The sequence below is a fragment of the Gorilla gorilla genome, chromosome X (assembly GCF_029281585.2).
Source record: "Gorilla gorilla gorilla isolate KB3781 chromosome X, NHGRI_mGorGor1-v2.1_pri, whole genome shotgun sequence".
NCBI lineage: Eukaryota > Metazoa > Chordata > Mammalia > Primates > Hominidae > Gorilla > Gorilla gorilla.
The window spans coordinates 127,964,466-127,981,295 of record NC_073247.2 but is presented as its reverse complement, the minus strand read 5'-3'; the positions used below and the strand labels follow the sequence as shown (position 1 = coordinate 127,981,295).

Here is a 16,830-nt window from a genome sequence, read left to right as displayed (position 1 = left end):
GTAAACTAGTACAACCCCTATGGAAAACAGTATGGAGACTCCTTAAAAAACTAAAAATAGAACTTCCATTTGATCCAACAATCCGACTACTGGGTATCTACCCAGAGGGGGAAAAAAAGTCATTATATGGAATAGACACTTACAAAAGCATGTTTATAGCATCACAATTCACAATTGTGAAAGTATGGAACCAGCCTAATTGCCCATCAACCAGTGAGTGGATAAATAAAATGTGTAAAATACACACACACACACACACACACACACACACACACACACACACCATGAAATACTACTCAGCTATAAAAAGAAATGAAATAATGGCATTTGCAGCAACCTGAATGGAGTTGGAGACCACTATTCTAGGTGAAGTAACTCAGGAATGGAAAACCAAACATTATATGTTCTCACTTATAAGTGGGAGCTAAGCTATGAGGATACAAAGACATAAGAATGATATAATGGACTCTGGGGACTCAAGGGGAGGGATAGGTTGGGGTATGAGGAATAAAAGTCTACACATTGGGTACAGTGTACACTGCTCGGGTGATGGGTGCACCAAAATTTTAGGCATCACTAGTAAATAACTTATTTATGTAACCAAACATTACCTGTTTCCCCAACACTATTGAAATAATAAGAAGAAGAAAGAAAAAGTTCTGGAAAAATTTTTTTGTGTCTTTTTTCATCAAGAAGATTGCTCTGTAGTTTTCTTTTATTGTTTTGTTCTTGTCTGATATTGGTATCATACTAATACCAGCCTCATAGAATCAGTTAGAGAAATTTCCCTCCTTCTTAATTTTTTGAAACAGTTTCAGGAAGATTGATATTAGTTCTTCTTTATATGTTTGTTAGAATTCAGCTGTGAATATATCTGATCCTGGGCTTTTCTTTATTGAACAATATTTTTCTTACTGATTCATTCTTGCTATTTATTATCAGTATGTTCAAGTTTTCTACCTCTTTCTGGTTCAGTTTTGGGAGGTTTTGTTTCCAGCAATTTATTCATTTTCTCTAGGTCTTCTAGCTTCAATGTATAGTCGTGCAGTATAGTCTTTGCTGGCCTTTGGTATTTCTGTGGCATCAGTCGTAATGTCTCCTTTTTCATTTCTGATTTTGTTTGTTTAGATTTTTTCTTTTCTTGGTTAGTTTAGCTATTGGTTTATCAATTCTTTGCCTTTTTAAAGAAGCAACTTTTTGTATTACTGATCCTTTGTAAATTTTTGGTCTCAGTTTTATTTAGATCTGTTCTGGCCTTTGTTATATCCTTTCTTCTGCTAACTTTGGGATTTGTTTGTTGTTGTTTTACTAGTTCCTTGAGGTGTGACATTAGGTTAATTTGTAATCTTTCTACTCTTTTGATGTTGAATTTAATGCTATAAAATTGCCTTTTACCACGGCTTTTGCTGTATCTCACAAGTTTTGGTATATTGTGTTTGTGTTTTTATTTGTTTCATTAAAATTTTGTAAATTTCTTTCTTGATTTTCTTGTTGACTCAATGATTGCTCAGGAGCTGGTTGTTTGATATCCATGTATTTTTATAGTTTTTAAAATTTCTCTAAATAATGATTTCTAGTTTTATTCCACTGTGATCTGAGAAGATACTTGATATGATTTTGATTTTATAAAATTTGTTGGCTGGTTTTATTGCCTAACATATTGTCTATCCTAAAGAATGTTTCATGAGCTGATGTAAAGCATGTATATTCTGCATTTGTTAGTAATAATGTTTTGTAAATATTTGTTAGGTTTATTTGGTCTAAAGTCCAGCTAAAGTCCAAAGTTGCTTTATTGATTTTCTGTCACAATGATCTGTCTGGTAATGTGAGTGGAGTGTTTAGATCCCCCACTATTATTATATCACTGTCTGTCTATCTCTTTAGGTCCAGTAATACTTGTTTTATGAATCTGGATACTCTGTTCTTAGGTGCATATATATTTATAATTATTCTATCCCAATGAAGAATCAATCCCTTTATCATTATATAATGCCTTTCTTTGTCTTTTTTCTGTTTTATTTATTTATTTATTTATTTAAAGTCTCTTTTATCTTATATAAGTTTAGCTACTTCTGCTTAATTTTGGTTTCTGTTTATGTGAATATCTTTTTTCACCCTTCATTTTAAGTCTCCATTTGCCTTTAGAGGTAATATGAGTTTCTGCAAGCAGCATATAGTTGGATCTTTTAAAAATCAGTAACATAAAGCTATATCTTTCTTCTTATATATACTTTAAGTTCTAGGGTACATGTGCACAACGTGCTGCTTTGTTACATATGTATACATGTGCCATGTTGGTGTGCTGCACCCATTAACTCGTCATTTACATTAGGTATATCTCCTAATGCTATCCCTCCCCCTCCCCCCACCCCACAACAGGCCCCAGTGTGTGATGTTCCGCTTCCTGTGTCCATGTGTTCTAATTGTTCAATTCCCACCTATGAGTGAGAACATGTGGTGTTTTGTTTTCTGTCCTTGCAATAGTTTGCTCAGAATGATGGTTTCCAGCTTCATCCATGTCCCTACAAAGGACATGAACTCATTATGTTTTATGGCTGCATAGTATTCCATGGTGTATATGTGCCACATTTTCTTAATCCAGTCTATCATTGATGGACATTTGGGTTGGTTCCAAGTCTTTGCTATTGTGAATAGTGCTGCAATAAACATATGTGTCATGTGTCTTTATAGCAGTATGATTTATAATCCATTGGGTATATACCCAGTAATGGGATGGCTGGGTCAAATGGTATTTCTAGTTCTAGAACCTTGAGGAATCGCCATACTGTCTTCCACAATGGTTGAACTAGTTTACACTCCTACCAACAGTGTAAAAGTGTTCCTATTTCTCCACATCCTCTCCAGCACCTGTTGTTTCCTGACTTTTTAATGATCACCATTCTAACTGGTGTGAGATGATATCTCATTTGATTTGCATTTCTCTGATGGCCAGTGATGGTGAGCATTTTTTCATGTGTCTGTTGGCTGCATAAATATCTTCTTTTTGAGAAGTGTCTGTTCATATCCTTCGCCCACTTTTTGATGGGGTTGTTTGTTTTTTTCTTGTAAATTTGTAAGTGGAGCTTTTAATCCGTTTACGTTTAAGGTTATTATTGATATGTGAGATTTTGCTTCTCTCATATTGTTAATTCTTTTCTAGTTGTTTTATAAATTATTTGTTTCTTTCTTTATTAGTCTTTGTGATTTGATTAAATCCTGCACTGTTGCCACTTGATTCCTTTCTCCTTCTCCTTTCTGTGATTCTTTACTATGCATTTTATAGTTTAATGTGTTTTCATGATGATGAATATTACATCTTCATCTCCAAGTTTAAGACTCCTTTGAGCATTTCTTGTAGAATGAGTCTTGTGGTGATAAAGTCCCTCAGCATTTACTTGTCTGGAAAAATGTCATTTCTCATTGATTTATGAAGCTTAATTTTGCTGGATCCATAATTCTTGTCTAGCAGTTTTTTCTTCCAGCACTTTGAATATGTCATTCTATTCTCTTCTGGCCTGTAAGGTTTGAGAAGTTCACTGTTAGTCTTTGTGTGATGATGTTTCCTTTACAGGTGACTAGAGGCTTTTCTCTTGCTGATTTTAGAACTCTTTCTTTTACTTTGACTTTAGACAGTCTGAAAATAATTGCCATGGTGAAGTACTTTTTGCAATGTCTTTATCTGGGGATCACTTCTATTACTGGATATCTGAATCACTTGCTAGACTTAGAAAGTTTTATCAATTATTTTGTTAAATAGGTTTACTAAACTTTTTGATCTTTATTCCCTACCATGAATACCAATATTCTTGTTTGGTCATGTTATGCAGTCCCATATGTCTTGAACTTTGTTCGTTCTTTTAAAATCTTTTTTTCTATAATTTGTCTGATCAGATTATTTTAAAAGACCCATCTTCAAATTCTGAGATTCTTTCTTCTTCTTGATCTAGTCTATTCAGGTTTTCAAAAGTATTTTGTAATTCCTTCAATAAATTTTTTACTTCGAGAATTTCTGACTGACATTTAAATATATATATATATCTTGGTAAATTTCTCATTAATGTCCTGACTTTATTTTCTGCTTTATTTTTATTGGTTTTCAGGTTTCTCTTGCATCTCATTGAGCTTCTTTAAAATTAATAGTTTGAATTTTATACCTGAAATTTTGATGATTTCTTTTTGGTAAGGATCTATTACTGGAGAATTATTGTTTTCTTCTGAAGGTGTCATATTACTTTGCTTTTTTGTTTCCTGTGTCTTTACATTGATTTCTGCACATCTGAAACAACAGTAACTTCTTCTTATTTTCTTTTGTTTGAGGGAAACTTTTTCTTGATGATGTGGCTATGATGTTGGTAGGGTAGGGCCATTTGGCTTTGCTTCTGGGTCCATGTAATGGTGAAGACTGTGTATGATTTCACTGGCTATAAACAGCCTTAGTAGTATCTGTCTATTCCTCTGTGTGGCATTGTGAGGTTATTGATAGAAACTGATGAATTTGTGCTGGGGAATGGAATGCTTGATGGGTTCTTTTTCAAGTTTCAGTGGTAGTAATGGTAAACTAAGCATGTGTATCCTTGGGATCTGGTACAGAATATAGTGACAATTCTGTTGGTTCCAGACAGGGAAATTCTTGTTCCTTTGGGTGGCTTTCTCAGATGTCAGTTGTAGTAGCAGTGTACCAGGTAGGTAAGTGGGCTCTTAAGCTCTTGGGCATCCAGGACAATGTGGTTAATGGCAGTAGCAGTTGTAGTGCGATGCTTTCCCAGTTCTCAACTGCTGTGCTTTTGTGTTGGGAGTGTTTGCAATGGGCTGTGTGGGCCAGCCTCTAAGCCAGTAGATGGTGCTTGCAGGTACAGGCCAGCTGAGGTGGTAGCAGCAATATGTTTATACTCAACCTCTGACCTGGATAAAGTGCTTAGGTGCCCCAGGCAGTGGGCTGGAGTGTGGAACCTCCAGAAGCCTGGATTTTGCATCCTGTCTCAGTAGATGGGGAAAAGCCGGCTGGAGCTGGACAAGGAAAACCTGTGCTCAGCTTCCCAAGCCCCAACAAATGGTGATTGCATACTCCAGCTATGACGGGGATGGTAGGAACGTCCTCAGATCCCTAGTGAAATGCTTGGGTTAGGGGTAACCCTAACCCTGTCAAAGTTGTGGGAGACAGGTTGAGCCACTGGTCCTTGCAATTGAAGCCTTGGCCAGTGAGTGTATAACCCATATGTCCTCCACACCCCAGTCCAGGTGGGGCTCCCTGCCCTGTCCTGGCTCTCATAGCCCACACTGTAGTTCAGTCAGTGTAGGTAGTTCACACCTAGATTATAACTCAGCCCTGGGCCGTAGAAGCAAGACTAGATTATATGATTTCCCCTGTGATAAGGTAGACCACAGAAAGACATTTACTTACTCTCTTCTATACTGGGGATTTACTTCCACATTCTGGCTGGTCTCAGCTACACAAGCTGACTATTCTCCTTCACCTCTCCTAATTTTTGAGTTTCTCCTTGCATTTCCATTGAACTCTCATGTGCTCTCTTGAATAATTCACTCAAAATGTGACTTCCTACACACTATGCTGATTCCTTCACGTGGATGAGGCATGTGTGAAGTACTTCTAGGCAGCTATCTCAGAAAAAATAACCCACTTTAATGGTGATATTCTGTATGTCTCCATTGGTAGTTCCCATCGTGCATTATCAGTGCTCTCTTTACCACTGGAAATAATCATTAACACCTTTAAATGTAATCAGATTAGAGAACCAACTTCAGAAACTCCAGAACCAATCCAGAAAACTCACCCTTAAAATTATGTTTTTTAGTACCACACTCAGTGTCAAAATGTTTCTTAATATGCTTGGGCTATGTACTAGTCCATTTTCACTCTGCTAATGAAGACATTATTATAATATTATAATAATAAAGACAGGGAAGATAGGTTTAATGCACTTATAGTTGCACATGACTGGGGAGGCCTCACAATCATGGTGGAAGGTGAAAGGCACTTCTTACATGGCAGTGGCAAGAGAGAATGAGAGCCAAGCAAAAGGGGAAACCTCTAATTAAACCATCAGATCTCGTGAGCCTTATTCACTACCATGAGAACAGTATGGGGAAAACTGTCTCCATGATTCAATTATCTCCCACCAGATCCCTCCCACAACACGTGGGAATTATGAAAGTACAATTCAAAATGAGATTTGGGTGGGAACACAGAGCCAAACCATATCATTCTGCCCCTGGCCCCTGTCAAATCTCATGTCCTCACATTTCAAAACCAATCATGCCTTGCCAACATTCCCCTGAAGTCTTAACTCATTTCAGCATTAACTCAAAAGTCCACAATCCAAAGTCTTATCAGAGACAAGGCAAGTTCCTTCCACCTATGAGCCTGTAAAATCAAAAGCAAGTTATTTACTTGCTAGATACAATGGGGGTACAGGAATAGGTAAAGACAGTCATTACAAATGGGAGAAATTGGCCAAAACAAAGGGGCTACCATCCCTATGCAAGTCCAAAATCCAGTGGAGCAGTCAAATAGTAAAGCTCCAAAATGATCTCCTTTGACCCCATGTCTCACATCCAGGTCACGCTGATGCAAGGGGTGGGTTCCCATGATCTTGTGAAGCTCCCCACTGTGGCTTTGCAGGGTACAGCCTCCCTCCCAGCTGCCTTCATGGGCTGTCATTGAATGTCTGTGGCTTTTCTAGGAGCATGGTTCAAGCTGTCAGTGGATTTATCATTCTGGGGTCTGGAGGATGGTGGCCCTCTTCTCACAGCTCCAGTAGGCAGTGCCCTAGTAGGTGCTCTATGTGGGGGCTCTGACCCCACATTTCCCTTCCACACTGCCCTAGTGGAGGTTCTCCATGAAGGCCCCACCCCTGCAGCAAACTTCTTCCTGGGCATCCAGGTGCTTCAATACATCTTTTGAAATCTAGGCAGAGGTTACAAAACCCCAGTTCTTGACTTATGTGCACTCACAGGCTCAATACCATGTGGAAGCTGCTAAGGCTTGGGGATTGCACCTTCTGAAGCCATGGTCTGAGCTGTACCTTGGCCCCTTTTAGTTATAACTGGAGAGGCTGGGATGCAGGGCACAAAGTCCCTAGACTGCACTCAGCACAGGGACCTGAGGCCTAGCCCTCTTAACCATTTTTCCATCCTAGGCCTCCGGGCCTGTGATGGGAGTGCTGCCATGAAGACCTCTGACATGCCCTGGAGACATTTTTTCCATTGCCTTGGGGATTAACATCCAGCCCCTTGTTACTTATACAGATTTCTGCAGCAGGCTTGAGTTTCTCCTCAGAAAATGGGATTTTATTTTTATCACATTGTCAGGCTACAAATTTTCAGAACTTTTATGCTCTGCTTCCCTTATAAAACCAAATGTCTTTAACAGCACCCACATCACCTCTTGAATGCTTTGCTGCTTAGAAATTTTTTCTGCCAGATAACCTAAATCATCTCTCTCAAGTTCAAAGTTTCACAAATCTCTAGGGCAGAGGCAAAATTCTGCCAGCCTCTTTGCTAAAACACAACAAGAGTCACCTTTGCTCCAGTTCCCAACAAGTTCTTCATTTCCATCTGAGACCACCTTAGCCTGGACCTTATTGTTCATATCACTATCAGCATTTTTGTCAAAGCCATTCAACAAGTCTCTAGGAAGTTCCAACTTTCCCACATTTTCCTGCCTTTTTCTGAGCCCTGCAAACTCTTCCAACCTCTGCCTGTTACCCAGTTTTGAAGTCACTTCCACTTTTGGGTATTTTTTCAGCAGTGCCCTACTCTACTGGTACCAATTTACTGTATTAGTCCATTTTCATGCTGCTGATAAAGACATACCCAAGCTAAGAAGAAACATAGGTTTAATGGACTCACAGTTGCATGTGACTGGGGAGGCCTCACAATCATGGCAGAAAGTGAAATGCACTTCTTACATGATGGCGGCAAGAGAGAATGAGAGCCAAGCAAAAGAGGAAATCCTTGTCAAACCATCAGATATCAAGAACAGTATGAGGAAAACCGCCCCCATAATTCAATTATCTCCCACCGGGTCCCTTCCACAACACAAGGGAATTATGGGAGTACAATTCAAGATGAGATTTGGGTGGGGACACAGAGCCAAACCATATCAGGGTGCTATAACAAAATACCATAGACTGAGTCACTTAAACAACAGAATGTATTTTCTCACAGTTTTGGAGACTGAAAGTTTAAAATTAGTATGCCAGCATGTTGGAGGGTTCTCTTTCTGTCTTCCAGATGGCTTCCTTCTTGCTATATACTCACATAGCCTTTTCTTATTGTGAGTGTGTGAAGAGAGAGACAGAGGTATCTTTTTTTTCTTACAAGACTACTGTCCTATCAAATTAAGACTTCACCTTTATGACTTCCTTTAACCTTAATTACCTCCAAAAATATTCCAAATATCATTACTTTGGGGGTTTGGAATTCAATATATGAATTTTGGGTGTGAGGGAAAGTTGCGATTCAGTCCATAAGAATAGATAACAGCATATACAATGAGGCATACTTTTGCTTTTTTCTAGGAGATAGAAAAAGTATCATTTCAAATCTGTTATTCACAAATGTTTCAAGCTGTTAGGACATCACAAATAGTTGGAGTAGAAGATTTTTTGTAATTTTTTGTAATCATTTCCATGTACATTTTTGTTACATGAATGTAAATAGGTGAAGGAAGGCTATAGCTGGAAATATCAGGGCTTGGCAACAGTTTGATGGTTCCAATTTTTCAGGCAAATGGGTTTGTGCCAACTGTGTTCTGTACACATTGGTGTGTTGAACTTAGGTTTCCTTTTGGAGAGGAAAGGAATTAAGAATTAGACTCCTTTTTAAAAAGAAGTTCAAAGTTATTTCAGTATATCTTATGCACTAACATGGCCTCTACTGATGTCATGGAGAAGCAACAACAGCTCAACTACCCACTTCCTCTCCCAATCAGGGATACTCCTTTTTATTGAGGAAAAGTTTGAAATGTGACTCCAGCTGCACAGGAGATGTTTACTTAAGGAAAGAGAAGACTGGTTCCTTGTATGGCATGTTCCGCTAGCTGGGTTTCTGCTGATCGCTCCTGGCTCCATGGAGGTGGCAAAACAGAAATACGTGTTTGAGCCCAGGTCTACTTTGACACACATCAGATATAGGTGAGTGTAGCACTGGAGAAAGGAAGAGCCCTCCTTTTTTCTCCTCTTATATCGTTATCAGGTGGCTTGTGCATAGATCACTTCAAAACTACTTAAGTGGACAGAAGTCTGCATGAGACTACTCAGACATCTGTTTTTATGCAGACCAACTGATAAATAATGTAGCAACAACAGCTGCAGAGAATGGGCTAGCAGACTTATCAGATTTTCCAGTATTTTCTTTCACTGGAAAATTATAACCAGGTGTGATCTCTTGGATTGCTTAAAGCTCTCGGGATTTGGGGCTTATCATAGGAAAGGAGGACCAAATGAGTAAAGAAAGAAAAATGTCTAGTACACCAGATGGGAGTTTAGGGTCAAAATATTTTAAATATTTAAATAAATGTACAACACAGTGATAAGGAACATATCTGATAGATAATAAACAAAAAAGAGAAAGAAATAGGAATAAAGATATAGAGATAAAAATAAATTGTATCTATCCATTTATATGTACTCTGTGTGTGTGTGTGTGTGTGTATGTATATATAATAATTTTACCCCATGCTATTAGTGGTGATCATCTCTGTAGCTAATTTTTGTCCGTATAGTTAAATTTTTCAAGAATAAGTATTGATTCTATAATAAGAAATATATATCAGTTATTTTTAAATTTAGAAAGAATTATCTTACTCCAAAAAATGTTCAAAAAGAAAGAATTTATTTTTTAGGATGCTAACCCTTTGTAGGTGTGGGTATGGAGTGAGCTAACTAATCTCTGGGCCACTGGTCTTCTGCAGGTGAAATAATTATTTTTAGTGATAATTTATGAATTTCTGTTATTTTGTATAAATTATCACTGCTGTTATAGTTTATGTGAGAATTAACAAAATAAGTGTTCTATTATCCTTATTGCGTCAACCCTCAACCCTTTCTTGCTTGAGACATCTCATGTGTTAACTCATCTTGTCAAGTTTAGAGTTTTCTCTTGTTGATATGTGAGGACACCAGACAGTTTCCCATCCTCAGATTCCTGTGAGGGAACAAAAGAAAAAAAAGTCAAAACAGAATTTGCTTACTTTCAGATTTTCTTCTGATTTTGATGCATGCCTCAAAGAATCAGAAAAAATGATATTTTGCAAAATAATCTATTTAGTAGGTCTGATTTAGGGCTATAAAATGTGGAAATAATTAATATTTACTTTTCCATAATAAAAATACACATTACTTCTGCAAGATGCAAGAGATAAGTTTCTCTGGTAACCCTATATAATCTCATTTCAAAGAGCTAAAGTTCATATCAACATGTTTGTTCCTTAAAGGAAACATTTAAGATATCTGTCTTGCTTTGTGTACAGGGTAGAGGGGGCAGCAGGGGATAGTGGTGACTTTATGTAGTTCCATACAGTATGGAGTACAAAGAAAGGGCAGTGAAGAAAAAGGGAGAAAGCCTCATCCGTCTGCCTCCTATCTTTTCCTACAGAAGCACTTGTATTACTGAGGTTATGGATACTGAAGTACTAACTTTAAGGTGAAGGTTGAAGGAGTGTGTAAGACTGTCTGAAATACCTGCTTGGTGGCCTAGGATTTATATTTAAAGTACTAAATCGCATAATTGATACTACCTGATTCATCTGTCAGAGCCAAATTTAAAGATTAGTCAGGAATCATCTGTGCCTCAGTTTCCTTATTTGTAAAATAATAATCATTGAGTAATTTTTAGAATAAAATGGAACAATGCATATTTAATATTGCTTAGCACATAATGCTCATCTAATAATACCTGTTGTTATGTTATGTACTTCCCAGGCATTGTGTTGGGTGAGTTGAGAAAAGGTGGGGTCATGAAAAAGAAAGGATATTACATAATACCTTGAAAAGTGGCCGAATGAGAAGAAAAACATTTTCATTTGTTATCTGAGAAGCTTACCTGAAATTTGCGTTTTCAAAGAGAAAAGCGGACAAGTACACCTTTGTACATACATTCCTAAAGCAAGAGTTCACACATTCTTGTACCATCCTCTCAACTGGCATTTCTTCTTAGTCCCAAGAAAAACCACTTGGAGGCTGCTACTCAGGGTTCAACACTGGGCTTCTATAAAAGCAGACGTCAGGCTTAACATCCCAAAAACTAGAGAAGCAATTCTGTTCATTAAAGGAAATTCTAGGGGTGTAGTATTATAATTAGTATAATAATAATTATTATGGTAGAGGAAATAGCATGAGCTGAATGTTGAAAGTTGAGCAGATTTTCATCACTTGAATGTGAGGCCCTGAGGAGGTGAGAATGATTGGAGGGGTGTTTAGTAAGACGGAGCTGTGTGAACAACAGCAGAGAGGCACGAAAGGGCATTAGGCTTTAAAAAGCATTAAGTCATTTTTTGATGCTTAAACACAGGGTTTGAAGAGGGGTGACAGAGAGAAAAGTCCAGAAAGACTAGGAAGAGTCACATCTCCCAAGGTCTTGCAGACTCGAAGAAAGTTGGATTTTGCTTTGATAGCTAATGGGAAATTATGGCTCAATACTCAAGAGAGGAAGACTTGAACAGTATGGCAAGAGGCCAGGTGAGTAATAATCGGAGCTGAAACTAAGTAGTATCAGTGGAGATAAAATGGAGGCTACAGATACAAGTGAAGATAAGAATATATACTTAGAAGTAGTTAAAAAACTTTTTAAAAGCACGAATGTTCTTCCAATTAAAAATTTTATTTATATGAGCTGTTTTACAAAATTATTGAAAACATAACATCATAGTTGGTTATACATTTAGCTATTTGTTTTTATTGAAAATAAAAGGATTACATGAAATTAGGACTTTTCCAGAAAGTGGTATGACAGGACTCTTCTGTCTATAATCCTGGAACCTGGCAGAGATGCTGAGTCCCCAAAACGTTAGTTCCGCCTCAGAGATCAGTATTTAGACCTACCTCAGAGGAAGGTCCTAGATAACCTGTTATTATACAGGGCTGGTACAGAATAAAGTCTCAAATTTCTAAAATTAATTTTCATACTTTAATGTAAGTAAACTTTAGGTAACTCGGTTTTAGGCACTCCTCTAACTTAGGAGCTTTAATAGTGCTGAGAAGGAGGTATCTAGACCTGCAATTGGTTTAAAATAGCTCCATAGAATCATACAGATTCTGGAACAAACAGTGTTTATAGATATAGGGTAAAACTACCCCCATGGTATATATTTTCAAAGTCACATTGTACTGCCCTGACAGGTTCCTTTCTTGGTACCAAACATGTAATTGACTGGGTCTCTTTGCCCCCACCCAGACCCCATGTAGCAAAATTCCATTCTGGATACCATTTCCTATGCCAGTTAAGGGTTTATTACAAGTTAAAGAGTTTTTTTTTTTAAGCCACCCAGATATTTTAGGAAACAACCCAGAACCAAAGCATTAATAATAAAAATCAAATCAATGTCCTGTATATCAAAGCAGCACATCTAAAAAGTCAAGGATGTGAAAAGTGACCTTTACATTTTACAACAATACACAGTGTTTATTGATTTCAAAAAAGTATCAGAGAAAATAGAAACCTTTAAACAATCATTAAAGTGAATAGAAAGTTTTTTAAAAAGTGCTTATTCAGAGTTTAGTGAACACACAAATATTATAGATTGCAATTCTGTTATAGTACATCTTGCTTTCTATAACTGTAAAAATAAGCTAAAGCATAGGAGTATGATTTAATCTATATTCCTAGCCCTATTCAATATGTAGTTATAGATTAACTATAAACCTCCACTCAAGTGAAATGCAAGAGGAATATAATTTATAGCTTTTTTAAAGAAGCATATGCCTAAAGCCTGAATAATCCAGTACTAATCTATTATAATATACTCAACTTAGAAGTGCTCATCTCTCTTACAATGTTGTCTTGTAAATGATGCAATGAGTTGAAAGACTGGTTCTGGTTCAAGAGGAAATCCTGATAAAAATGGATATAAAACCCCACTAAGAAACACAAGCATGTTTCAAAGAGAAATCTGAATCCCCAAATCATTATTCACAATCTATTATTAATTACAATTTGAGATATATCACCAGTTACTTCTAGGTTGTAAATATGTCTCACCAATGACAATCTTGTACAAACATATCAGAAAAACAATGGGCAATTCCTGAAAGTCACTGGACGATAAAACATAGTTACATTTGGTTTCAGAAGATTCAGAAAAGATTAGATTAGGGGAAATTTTATTATTTTATTAAAACCACTTAAAAATAATTCTGGTGAGCCTCAAAGCAAGTAGCCATGTTGATTACATGCATTTTGCTCTCACGTTTAAGACACAAAGGTCTCCATTTCTCTAAGAGAACTGCTTTTCCGGCAAGACATACTCTCTCTTTTCCCTTGGAGCCAAGTAATTGGAACCCTAAACACACTGCGGAGCTTCTGTTGGAACCGGTTTCCAACAAAACAATACAGAAACGGATTAACGCAGCTGTTGGTGAATCCCAAGAGGATGGCAAAAGGAAGTGCCAGGTCAATGACTGCTATAACTTCACAGCTATTAATGACACCCATCCAGGCCAGAGCATCCAGGAAGGTCAGAACATGGAAGGGAAGCCAGCAAATGATGAAGGCCAGAACAACAGCAGCTGCCATCTTCAGGACTTGGTCACGGGTTATCCTGTTCTTCCCATAGCTATTCGTCTTCAGTAAGTGTTTTCTAATTCCAAAATAGCATGTTGCTATGAATATTAAAGGGATAATAAAACCAAGGATATTTTTCATTAAGGCAATCCCAGCTGACCATTGGGCATATTTCTCAGGTGGGAAAGCCATAATGCAAGCATTCACTCCTAAGTATTCAATGGTTCTGACGTCTCGAAAATAAAATGTTGGCAATGAAGACAAACAGGCCATACACCAAACAAGGGGAACTATATAAGATGCTTGCCAGGGATTTCTTCTTTGAGACAGAAAGGGGTAGATGACAGATTGGTACCTATCAACACTCATGCAGGTGATAAAAAAAATGCTTGCAAACATGTTCAGGGTAAGAAAAGAACCAAAAACTTTGCACATCACAGGTCCAAAGAGCCAGTCATATCTATAAGAATAATAGGTTGCCCATAGAGGAAGAGTAGCCAAAAGGAGTAAATCAGCTACAGCGAGGTTGAAGATGTATATGCTAGAAACCTTTTTAGGACCCTTTTGACAACAAAACAGTGTAACCACGACAATATTGACCAGAAATCCAATTACAAATATAATGTAGTAAAGAATAGGAATTGCATCTAAATGCTTATCTGATGGTTTCTGTGAACAGTTCAAGGTAGACTCATTGTTGCCAGAGATGTTCACAAGCCCGAAGTGAAGACCGCTGGTAATGTTTTTGCTAGTAGTGGCAAGGGTGGAGTTGCCCTTCATATTGAAATGTCAGCAGCTCCCAGATCTTATGCCTTCTGTGGAGAAAAAACATAGAACTCTTAGAACACATACAGAGCTGAGGACATCCTTGAATCATTAGCATTTTGAATGTTTGTCAAAAGCAAAAAAGAAGTGAGTGATTATAGAAAACATTAAGAAACAGAGCCATGGCTTGTAAAACAAGAATTCATTTTACCTCTTGAAAAAGGAGAAATAATTTTCCTGATAGCAGAAAAAAGTAAGACATTTCAGAGATTCAAAGTTCTGAATAAAACTACCTTTTGCCCATCTTTTCTATGATGTTTTTGAAAGATTTAAAGAAAATTAATATTTCAAAAGATTAGTCAGGGCAGGAAATGTGTGAAACAAATAAGAAACCCAGAGGTAAGAAAAGTTAATCTTTCAAAAAACACTTGAGCATATATCTCTGTTTGTATACTTTCTAGAAACCACACTGCTGCTTGCTATTGCATAGAGAAATGCTCTATTTAAGTAACTAATTACATACAAATCACTACAGCTGTGGAAAATATAAGTAACATAAGCAACGGAAAAAATAAGTATATAAAAAACTAAAAGAGAATATGCCAAAGGAACATATCGTGATGGGGAATCATGGTTTGTCTTTAATAATTAAAAATAATTCCTTTAGTTTTACTTTTCTATTGTTTTCACAATAATAATATAGTTAAGAAGTTATGAAATATATTTATATTTCTAAGTCTTCTCCTTTTAATAGAGAATATTAGTTTTAGATATAGATATCTAATTTTGGTCTATTTAATATCTAAACAATCCATTTTCAATTAAATCAGATAAAGAAAAAAACAGCCAAACCTATTTTAGGTTCAAGTAGAAGTAGTTTAGATTGCTCAGTGAAATGAGAAATGAACATCAATGATTAATCATGATATAGTCTTATCATTTTTCTTTTTCTCTCTTTTCGGTTTAACAGAACTGAATAGCCGTTGCTCTCAAATGTTACAGTGTTGAGGTTTTTGTGATTTTTTTCGCTAGAAGCATTATTTTAAAACCAAAAAAAACCACATTAGCTAAAGATAAGCATACAAAGGAAACACTATTTACTTTAGATAGTTTCAAAATACATGCAAATAAGCTACCCAATTAAAAGTGTAATATCTAAAGAACCTCCTAATAAAGAGCAAAACTTTTATTTTGCTCTAAAGATTTTTCTTTTGACCTAACACATTAACATAAAAGAATCAATAATAAATTCCACTTGAAGACTTACTGGTTGTTGAAGTTTAAAGCAGTTATCATAAATCAGCTTGCTTAGTGCCTAAACACACTCCTGTAAGAGAAACAGCAGCTAAATAATTCAGGAGTTTTGCAAAATACAGTGTTAAAACACAGGAAAAACAGAAGTTCATCCATAAAAAATATTTTCATTTAATGTATGTTCTACTTTCCAAGTAAATTATATATAAATTGTTCATACTTACCTTCAAAATTCAGGCTGCAGAATGCTTTGAATTCTGTGCTTACTCGTTCTCTCAGACGCTGGGACGTAATAGCACCAGATCTCTGGTTTCCTTCTTATATGTTTGGTCTGTCCACTGGGAGCCTTCAACCTACATAATTCTAGGGCTGACTTATGAACACTTGCCAGCTTTCCAGAGAGGTTTTTTTTTGTCTGCAAAACATTAATCTGAAATTCTCACTGTCTCCAATCATAACAGCTCATTCAAATAAATCTCAAACAAAAAAAAATGAAGTTTCCATAAATGTGCTAGAGAATTTTGAAGTCAGTGGCTTACTTGGTAGGAGAAAAATATAGTAATTATTTACAGAATTTTCTCTTCCTTTTTTCCTGATATTGGCATTCTAATAGAAATTAGTGAGTAGAGACTAGGAAATTTATTATAGTAGCAAAGTGTTTGTTCATCAGCTTTCACAACCTTCATTACTTTCTGAAATTTTTACCCCTGTTTATTAAAGAATGGTAGGAATTTTACTTGAAGTCTACCACTTCTAAAATTTCTCCCTTGCTTTGTGCAGTTTTTGTTGGCTTGTTGCTGGAGGGTTGGAGATTGCAGGAATATAATTTTTACACGACCAAAAAGAGGTTTAGTCTCCTTTCATAGGTCTCTGTCATATTTGTGGTTTAAATACAAAGTACACAAAGTGAAAAAGGATTAGGTAGCTATTTCAACCTAGATCACTGTTGCTGCTGTTTCTTGTGGCAGTGGGGGCAAAAAACTACACAACCAATCCAGCAGAAGCAAGAGTGACAAAATGAAGAAAGATAAGAACAGGTGATGGTAGTGATAATACTAGCTGATAATAAAT

The 16,830-nt window shown here is 36.6% G+C and overlaps 1 protein-coding gene across 2 annotated transcripts; it reads right to left on the bottom strand.

Annotated features, from left to right (window-relative positions):
- Window positions 1-11,820: 11,820 nt before the first annotated feature.
- AGTR2 (angiotensin II receptor type 2) lies at window positions 11,821-16,056 on the bottom strand. Of its 2 annotated transcripts, XM_004064752.5 has the most exons (3): window positions 15,984-16,056; window positions 15,773-15,832; window positions 11,821-14,555 (listed from the first exon to the last, which is right to left on the bottom strand). In XM_004064752.5, the coding sequence occupies exon 3, from the start codon at window positions 14,518-14,520 to the stop codon at window positions 13,429-13,431; it is 1,092 nt and encodes a 363-aa protein (XP_004064800.1). In that variant the 5' UTR covers window positions 14,521-14,555; window positions 15,773-15,832; window positions 15,984-16,056; the 3' UTR covers window positions 11,821-13,428. The 2 variants fall into 2 exon arrangements, with proteins under 2 accessions (XP_004064800.1, XP_063559209.1); XM_063703139.1 differs by lacking the exon at window positions 15,773-15,832.
- Window positions 16,057-16,830: the final 774 nt, after the last annotated feature.